Source organism: Periophthalmus magnuspinnatus, chromosome 5 (assembly GCF_009829125.3).
Source record: "Periophthalmus magnuspinnatus isolate fPerMag1 chromosome 5, fPerMag1.2.pri, whole genome shotgun sequence".
NCBI lineage: Eukaryota > Metazoa > Chordata > Actinopteri > Gobiiformes > Gobiidae > Periophthalmus > Periophthalmus magnuspinnatus.
Window position 1 is genome coordinate 2,274,283 of NC_047130.1, and position 10,107 is coordinate 2,284,389.

The 10,107-nt window shown below is 38.2% G+C and overlaps 1 protein-coding gene across 1 annotated transcript; it reads right to left on the reverse strand.

Moving 5' to 3' along the window:
* Nucleotides 1-1,124: 1,124 nt before the first annotated feature.
* dctn2 (dynactin 2 (p50)) lies at nucleotides 1,125-10,107 on the reverse strand. The gene is made up of 14 exons (XM_033966977.2): nucleotides 9,919-10,107; nucleotides 9,551-9,619; nucleotides 7,353-7,449; nucleotides 7,099-7,160; nucleotides 6,577-6,675; nucleotides 6,042-6,202; nucleotides 5,426-5,579; nucleotides 4,531-4,596; nucleotides 4,355-4,393; nucleotides 4,086-4,163; nucleotides 3,883-3,954; nucleotides 3,570-3,672; nucleotides 2,261-2,352; nucleotides 1,125-2,013 (listed from the first exon to the last, which is right to left on the reverse strand). The coding sequence occupies exons 1-14, from the start codon at nucleotides 9,952-9,954 to the stop codon at nucleotides 1,927-1,929; spliced, it is 1,215 nt and encodes a 404-aa protein (XP_033822868.1). The 5' UTR covers nucleotides 9,955-10,107; the 3' UTR covers nucleotides 1,125-1,926.

A 10,107-nucleotide genomic window follows, 5' to 3' on the forward strand; every position in this document is an offset into this window, starting at 1 on the left:
TAATATGTGACAGAGTTTAGAAAAGGACCTGAACACGGTGACTGGTCCAAGGAAGCAGACCTCTCACCGTGTGTGCGCTTTGGCCACAGGCTCCACACTACAGTAACCTGATAATACACTTGTCCAGGGCAAAGGGAGCAGCAGCAGGGGCAGAGGGAGAAACCGGGCCAGAGGGAGCAGCAGGAGCAGAAGGGGCAGAAAGAGCAGGAGGGGCACCGGGAGCAGAAAGAGCAGCAGGGCCAGAGGGAGCAGCAGGGCCAGGGGCTGAGCTCTATGATCTGAAGATGACTCACCACCTCCAGCTTCTGATCCCTCCTGGAGTTATCAAACATTAGCCTTTGTCATCTGATCATGAGACAAGTCTACTTTTAAAAACTTTAGAAAAAATACACTCTAAGCATCATTGTATAACCATATTTAACTGGATATTGGCTACTTTGGCAATTGTATTTATTTAACTATCACTGTTTGAGGAAAAAAAACACAAAAAAAACAAAAAAACAGACAAGTTATTTGACTTGATGGCAGTGGCAAAGCTGATATTGATCATGTTTTGGGACATAAGAGGAACTAATTTCCGTGGTCCTGATGTTGTAGTTGACCGCCTCCCACCAGTTACGTCACAAAAGTAATAGGAAATACTACTGTGTACTTGAGTTATATACTATAGACCTGTTTTGTTGAGTACATGGGTGCTCCTCAGTCTCCGGGCAGCAGCTCTTCACCTTTGCCTCAGTCGCACTCGGGCGCTCGTGGACATGTCCTAACATGTTGGTCCACTGTGACAGACTGTCCCAGTAATTGAGAGAAATGGGCCGACTAAAATCTTCCAGTTCAAAGCTCTACATTCATATTCTCTCGCTAACACTTCTGTCCAGTTTCCTCCTTAAAAAATAAAATCACATGTCCATATTTGTAGTGACATATGTAGCCTATTTAAGTCTATTTTCTTAATGATTTGCTGCCACCTTGTGTTTCGACGACGCTATGACACTGCAGAGGAACAATGAACGTCCTTATGAACCCTTTTCATACAGGTCTTCACATTTGGTTGTAATATCCGTTTTAATAATGTTACTGGCTCAGTTTAGCATTGCAATTGTGCTTGGAAGGAAAAGCATGTATTCTTGTTACATATATTGTGAATTTTATTAACCATTTCCCATGACCACAGATGTACAATGTAATTAACTTTAATGCAAAGAGCAGATTAAAAGTTTGTCTGTGGCATTAGGTCTGAGTCATAGCATTACAGTTACAAGCAACTGAGTTTGCAGAAAAAAAAACAGGCATATTTACAAGCGTTCCTTCTGTGACTTGTTCTTGACGTCTGACCGATGTGCTCCCCACTAAACAATTTCTGTTAAACCAAATTATACAGTATAAATCTAAAATAATCATTACAAATTAGGAATGACATTTTGGTTTAAGTAACAATTATAAAAACATCAGTCTAAACCGCAAAGTCCTAAAGTGATATCTGGAGAATTCAAAGTACTATTATAGTTTTTCAGCCTTTAATAATTGTTGATATTGCCAAGAAAAACATTGGAATTTTAATAATTTAGTACAACAATGTCATTATACACTGTCCAGCACACAGGCATCCACCACAGGTCCTTAACAAGAGAAATGTACCAGCCAATTTCAGCCATATGACATTGTCAGGGGCAAAGAAAATGAACACGCATTTTAGTTGATACCGAAATGCAGGAGAGTAAAGATGTGAGGACAAAAACATTTGGTCTTCTGTGAATCCATCTTTCCTGTTTGACTTGAAAAACAAGGCAGAGGTGTTTGCAGAGGCCAGGAGATGTATGGTTAGAGAGGTCAGTCTAAACTTGCTCCACCAAGCTCCAAGCTCTACCAGCCCCATTCATGTGTCCATGTTCCACTCTCCCAGACTGACTCTCTGTATGGAGCAGTTTACTTAGAAACTTTCTTCATCCTCTCATCTAGTGCTGCAAAGTTCTCCTCAATAGCGACTAGGTTTTCCTTCATTGTCTGTTGAACCTAGAGCAGAACATACCAGAGAAACAATGAGGCTTAAATAAAAAAGGACTTTTAACAGAAAATTGTGAAACTATATTGACCACAAAATAGTCATAGGCAGACAATATAACTCAAATCATTATTCATCATTCATCTGCATTTTTTTTGTGGTTGTCCCAGCTACAAGAAAAGGTGTCAGTTGCCAAAATACTTAAGATATGTAGTTGTTGACTCATTTTAAATATTTCATATTTCTGCGCCTGTTTACCTGTGTGAGCAAAGTGTTGTTGTCTTTTAGTGTGCTGTTGATCATCTGCTGGGTGGTATCCAGGTGGGTCAGCAGCTGCCCAAACTGCATAGCTGTGTAAAAGAATAAAAATAACTTTATTTGAGAACGTCATCTTAAAGGTTTAATGTGTAGTTTCACAGTTTATTCCATCACTATAGCAACCTAGCGGCCTGCTCGTTCACACTGTTCAGCTGTGCACATGTTTGTACATGCAAAACTCAAGAGGAGTTTTTAATTAAAAGTATAACATGAATTGTAATTCATTGTTTCTCATTTGATATAAATGACAGTACAAGTGTCACTCAAGTCATCAGTTTAGGTATAGATTTATAGAAAGGTAAAGAAGTAACCCCTTTAAAATCAATAATCAGACTAATGAAAAACTGCGTTTTTCATTAGATGTAAAAAGGTAAAGCTAAAGCCAACTGAACCTCTTCCAACTCTGAGAAATTAACTATCAATATGATCTGACCAATCCATGGTTCTGCTTTCATGTGCTTAAAAATAAGACGATGATAAAGATATAAGATATACTTCTTTACCAAGGAGATTTAGTCTAATTATATTACCATTTCAATCTCCTTTTCAGTGATTTCTTGCCCTCTATGATACAATAACACGGTTTAGGCTAATTCTATTATCCATTTGAATCCAATTTAGAAGAGTTTAATCCTTGTCGCCTTTGTAGATGGTTGTCACAGTGCGGATGCAGCCTGACATGAGTCGCATTCATTTGCACAGTATTGTACGCCACTCCCTCCCTCTTCAACCCACATACAGAACAATTGTCCTTGAACTCTCACGGGTGTCACTTCTACCATATTTATCCAAGATATTCTCTATTCCCTGGCATTAAAGTATAGAGTGACCTAAACTAGCGGCAAAGGTTATGTGTATCTAACGTTACTGCGGATATCAAGATATTGTCATTTTTCAGAGTAATAAAAAGTTAGCACTGTTGCCATAGAAATAAGCACTTCAAAACAAAATCTTTTAAATTGTATAATATCCTCATGGCAAGTATAACCAGGAAGCTGAAACCCATTAATGAGCAACTAATGTACATAAAGTTTTTTGTAGGCAAATGTTGCTTACACAAACTGGAAACCACTAGTTTACTCATTCTAAAACTTCAAATATTGTTAAGCCCCTTTTGCTTATGTATTGATCATAGTACTCAAAATATTGAAATAGACCATGAAATAGGCCTTTTAGATGCCCCATGTTCAAATTCTATAGGTAATGAATGCACATACATTATTAACAGACCATATATACCATATATTACCTTGTTCATGGAGCTCTTTGAGAGAGACAAGCCTCTCCACCACCTGAGGTACAGAAGTGGACACAGCATCCCACTTCTGTACCAAGTCATACAACTGCGTGACCTGGAAAATAAACCAAATAGTCTCTTCAATCACACATTGCCCCAGAAAAAAATATTTTAAAAAATGTGACATTGAATAGAGGGCAGAGTTGAGACAATTACTCAGTTGTGGTAACCTTTGTAGTAAAACCATTTATTAGATATAATCTAAAACATCAAATACACAAGCCAATAAACTACTAGACAAACAATTTGACAAAACATAACTAACCTTATTTTGAGTCTCGGCATCTTCAATAGCTGCTTTGTGCTTTGCGATCTCATTCATCTTTCCAAGGACACTCTACAAATCATTGACAAACTTATTTTACACCTATCACTTGAAAAATGATTTCAAAAAGGAACTTAAATGAGCAACAATGATTCAACAGGAACTGCCTTTTGAAAAGAGGCTATAAAAACAAAATGTATTACCTGCAGTCTAGCCTCCACTTGATCCAAAGTAGCAGAGTCTAGAGCACTGACCCTTGCTTGGAGCAGCTCTATGGTGTCCTGTTTCATTTAAAACATACTCAAATCAATATCTCTAGCAGAATAATTTTTAGAGTGTAACAGTGTGACAAGATCCAATGTTATCTTTCAATAGTGTGACCCAGTTACTGTGTTGTGTCTCAATATGTATGAAGTTATGAATGCTGAAACCGTATATGTACACTGCAGATTTAAAATATTATACTGTTTACCATCAAACTGCCTCCTTGTACTCCAGCAGTCAGCGGCCCCTGCAACACAAAACAAAACAGAATAAACAGAAGGTGATGGGGCACGAAAGGATACAGAGCATTTCTGGTAAACAACTATGAAGCAAAAACAATACAAAATAAGTGTTTATAGGAGGTGGACCATGCTGGCTGCATACCGGTTTGTCTGATCCTGGGCCAACAGCCGTCTCCAGCTCTGCAAGACGCTTCTCCAATTCTGCCATCTATGAAAACAAAATCATGTTAGTAGAAGTCGTTAATAGGAGAGGATACCAGAAGCCATCTTTAAATCCTTGTGCTGTGCGATTGAACATGCTTAAATGTCTTTATTCAGGCTTATTCAGTGATGGCAGATCCTAAATGATCTTATTGTCATAACTGCCTTCTTGGCCTTTTTTGTTTTGTTTATATATATATATATATATATATATATATATATATATATATATATATATATATATATATATATATATATATACATATATACATATACACACACACACATACATACATACAATTAAATGTTTAGTGTGCTTGGCAAATCCAGAATGATCTCTCTCTGTATTTTTGATACAGATATATATATATAGGTCTGATCCCCATGCGCTCCAATTTGTCTCTAGCCCGGCCAAGAGGAGCTCATTAGTGACCAATGATTTACAAATAAAACCATATTTATCTCACCTCAGATTAACAGAGTTTAGTGCTTCACTCATTGATTCTGCAGAAATCCAAAAGGTTTTTCAGCCCTGTGATATTTTTGTACTTTATTTTTTCTGATATGGACAGACCACGCGTGTCCCCAACTGGCTAATCCACCTGTCAATCATAGCCATTTGAAAACAGGGAGAGTCACCAGTGACCAGACTCACATTTTCATACAGTATTGTAGAAGTGTGCATTCTGAATCCCAGGCAAATGTTTTGCTTTTGTAGTTCAGTGGGATATTTTAAAAAAAACAGATATCCAGCTAAATAGGTCGGCTCATCTCATTTCCATGTTGATTCTAGCTATTATCACTGAAGTGCCTACGCCTGCTGTTTTCTACTTCACCTTGGCAGCATTGTTGAATTTCTCCTGCTCCGGCCGGCTGTGCAGCTCATAAAGGACCACTCCATCTGGGCCCTTTGCAGAGGCTGTGGGTTTCCCGTCTTCCGTGGCGCTGGCACGACTGCCCTTGGCCACCTCCAGCTGAGTGAGCAGACGCCTAGGAACAAAGGAAATGGAGACACAAAGGGATTTTACCGTATATTCAATATTGTCATCAACACCAGTCTGTGCCCTGTCTTCTCTTTTTCTCTTACTTTATTCACTAAGAGCTTGGTTGTAAACAATGTCAAGGTGAACCTGGCATCTTTGAAATGTCTGTGGTTGCAATTTTCAGTCTTTTTTGGCACGTTCACATCGCATTATATTTTTATTCAGTGTATTGAATCACTTAGGTAAATCTCTTCATCCAGTCTGTGCCCAGTCTTCTGCTCACCAGGTAGTACAACAATTACATTGTGTGTGTTTGTGATGTGTAGTGCAAAATGTACATGCTTTCCTCAAGGGTTGTATTTTGAGATCTCAATCTTTAGCTGCAAATGTTTGTTTATAACCTCCTCACTCTACTTGAAGGAGTAGATTTAAAATGCTTGTCAGGATTGCCTTTGTTTTCACAGCTCACCTTGCCAGCGCTCCATCTGGATCAGTGAGGTTGATGTGTGCCTGTGGTCCCAAAAGTGTATCGAGGTGAGCCGACACCAGCTGCTGTTTGAGCTGGGCTGCCTGCTGAGCCAGGACCACTGGGGTGAGGCGCTCCTCTGCATTGGTTTCCTTTGTGGCCGACTAAGAAAAAACACATTAAAATGTCTTTTTATTGATACTAAAAAGTATCAATAAAAAGTACCTATACCTCCTGGGGCTGTAGTACTGTGACAAATAGGTTTGCTCAAGAAAACACAATTTAGAGATGTATATGAGCAGGAACTGAACTAGTACTAGAGATACTAGACTGACTATTTACTGTGTACTCTTAAAGAGCTATTCTTTGCTGGTAGGAAGTAAAAATGAACATAAATATTCAAACAGAACAGACTGTTCCCACCAAAGCGGAACTTCTTTGACAAGATTATTTTTAACTGAGCATAAAATGAATACATTGTTTCAGCATCCTTGTTTGACATTAAACATTTTGAGTGTATACATTTTGATGAGCCCACCTGGATAGAGTCCACCTCTTTGGTCAGCTCCTGGATCTCATTGACCAGACGCAGATATTTCTGCTGGGGCGTCTCCTTCACCCCACTACCTTCTCCAAGCTAAAGAAAGATAAGAAAAATGTATTAAAATATTGCAGTCTTGCAGTATTCTTTGTACTAGAAAACACTAGTGCTTCATTCTAATACAACTTCTAACAAATGACTGACTTAATTTCCATTTTAAATTCTCTATTGAGATAGAAAGGTTTTATGCCATACTGCAGAAGATTAAATCCAGAGCAACACTATTTACATTGGCCCTCCTCAGGCCAAATAGGAGTCAGGTTTGTGGAGCTGCAAGCCCGCTCAGAATAAGGATGCATGTTTTTCAACGTTTAGCCACTAACACAAAAAAAAAAAAAACAAGCTTGCTTTTGTGTCTATTTTTTGGCTTAGAAATGACATACTGTGGTTTTAGCCAAAGAACATCTGGAAAAGTTAAAGGGTAAGAACGTAGAACACAGTACAACACAATATACTTACAATTTCAAACTCTCCAGATTCATAACCCACTCGTCTGCTTTTACTTATTCTGTCTGAAAAGTCTGATCAGAAAGGACAGAAAAATGTCAAGAAATTACAAGAAATCTACGTACATAACTAAATATGCAACTATTTAACATACATCAAAGATTATAAGAAGGAATGAAGCATACATACAGTATACTAAAGGATAATACATTACTTACAAAGGTCGTGTCTACACACAATAGCATAATTCAATAAATAGAACTGACCGAGTCCTTTGGTGCTGACATGCTTGTCTTTAAACTTGTCATAGGCCGCGTTGGGATTGACCACAATTCTTTCAACACTGTCACTGCAGAGCTCCTCCTGTGGGTAAACAGAAACAGTGCTATATACAGTACTACGGGTAGACTTGTATTCAGTGTTGGCCAATTTATTTTGTGCCCTAAATTTTTCCAGACCCAAAGTAAAATTGACAAATGGCAAAACCTGACAAGAAATCAAATGTGTAATCCATTGGCCACACATGATTTACCTTTTTTTCATAATTATACTTCCAAATAATCAAAAGGGCAAGCTTAATTGTTTTAACAGAGACAATAGTTTGTAATGTACAATAAACTGATTCATACTTACAGATTTTATTTTTCTTTTTAGCATAAACTAAATGAGATGCTTTTGTTTAATAGCAATATTTTACTATTACATGGACCCAAGGGCTGTGCAATTTTCTTCAAAAAGTTCACCCTTTTCTTTGACAAAATGTATATTGCCCAGCCCTTAATAGCCCATTATTTATTAATTTCTAGGGGAATTAGTTTCCTTAAAATGACATGCACTACCAATTGATCAGTCTTGATAGTGATCAATGGAGTAGATTAAAATACCAACACAGATGACACACATAAACAGAACAAACACACCAACAAAGTAACACAGATGGGTGGGTCGGGTTGGAAGAGGAGTTAGACTCTTACCAGCTCCTTGGGTTTCCAAAGAGTTAGAGAAAGTAACGTGAGAGGATAGGGAGAGAAGAGTTGGGGGAGAGAGAGAGACAACACAGATTAATGTGGTTATCACATGCCATGCACACAACCAGAACGGTTGACCAGGGGCAGGGAAGAGTAAGAAAGAGAGCAGTGTTGAAGAGTGTCTGCCCTGGAGACCTTTCAGACAGCTTATAAGGCTTTCTTTCCGTCTTCCCCTATTCAGTAATGATGTCCTACTAGAAGTGCATAGTTACCTTCTCTGATATAATGCCTTAAGAACATATGCAGGGGGCATAAGTGTCTCACAGCATTATCATTGACATGGGCTTAAATACACAATGGGGGATACAAGAGGAGAGGTATAGATGAGTTAAACATGCTTCAAGAAATGGACCTTTCATGATTAAGAACAACTGTTGGAAAAAGAATACACTGATCATAAACCACTCAGCCAGAATTAACTTCAAACATGCAGTTAGTGTAACTCTGAATAATAAAGACATCTGATCTGATGAAAGCACAGGTCAAAAGATTTTAAGATACAGTCTCTGTAAAGTGTACACTTTGGTCTACTGTATTAAAAAAAGGTTAAGTACCAAAACTATTCATTGTTCACAACTGGCAGCCACTTGGGCTTACTCTTGACCATGCTATCTGCACACACTACAGAGGCATAAATGTTAGCTTGTTAAAACTGTTAGAACATGATGAAAGAGAAAGATAGACAATAGTTTTCCATACAGTGGTACATGACTTGATAACAAAACCAGTACACCTTCAGAATGTACCCATAAGTAAATAAAAACAGAAATAAATCATTTTTTGTAAATACTGAGATAGAAATTTAATTCTCATTACCAAGAGATTGCAAAATTGAAATTAGATTAGATTCAAAGGGACATGCAAAAAGCATGGTAGGAAGCTCACTGAGAGTAAACATCAGTCTTACTTGTACAAACTAGACTTCCAGGAGGGATGGGGAGAGTCAAAGCAAAGGCAAGGGGTTGGGAAGAATGAATATGGAAACATGAAGGGAGAAGGCCAATTAGGTTCACAGTAATCACTTATCCTCCTTGTAAAGAGCACAGATTACTAGTGGAACTAATAATTTGTGCATAATAATGTCTAATTGTTTGTCCAAAATAATATTACATGGCTTGAAATTGAATACAAATTAGTACTGTATCTGTCAAAGTCTAGTTAGGCAAGGTGAAACGTGCACGATTGTTTTAGGTATTGGGGAAAGTATTTAAAGTACTTTTTTTCTTCAATAGTAACAATGAAATGATTAATTGTATTTGTGGCACCAAGACTACGGTTACATAAGACTATGACTAAATAAAGAAGGATCATTTTGCTTGTTAGTATCAGAGTAGTACACTACCAATAACATCAATCGCATCACAGGGGTTTAGTTAGCTTATGGCTAACATCTTCTATTTCACAGCACCCTTAACTAAATAAAATCACCCACTCACCGACTCAAACTGGGCTTGGTCATCCTCTGGTAAATCACCAGTTTCATAGACGTCTGGTTCATTGAAGGCCTATGGAAGACAATGTAAACAGGACATTGCACTGTTATAAACTGTCCACAGCCAAGTCATCACAGCCAACGCCCCGAACATTCAGCAGCCTCCAACTGCATCCTAACCATGTCTGTCTGTCAAATATACCAATAGTTTAAACTGATGTGGGTATCCTAATAGCATACATATTGGTTCATCTATATGTAAGCACGATCCTAACACAAAGCTTGTCGATTAGCTCATTTTACGTTAGCTACATTAGCTTTAACTAGCTTAGGCTAATGCTGCAGACGGACTATCAGAGTGGAAACACTTACGATCCCCGGCAAATTCACGTATTTTGGATCAGCCATGGTGATAAATTAGCTCCAGCAACAGTTTACTAGTCAGAAATAAGTGGGGTCTTAAACTGTGGGCTCAAGTGGTGGCAAATGCTAGCAATGGATGACCCCGCCGGCGAAGGCTGTGACAGGACGGACGTGTGTTTGTTTTACTCACAGGAGCGT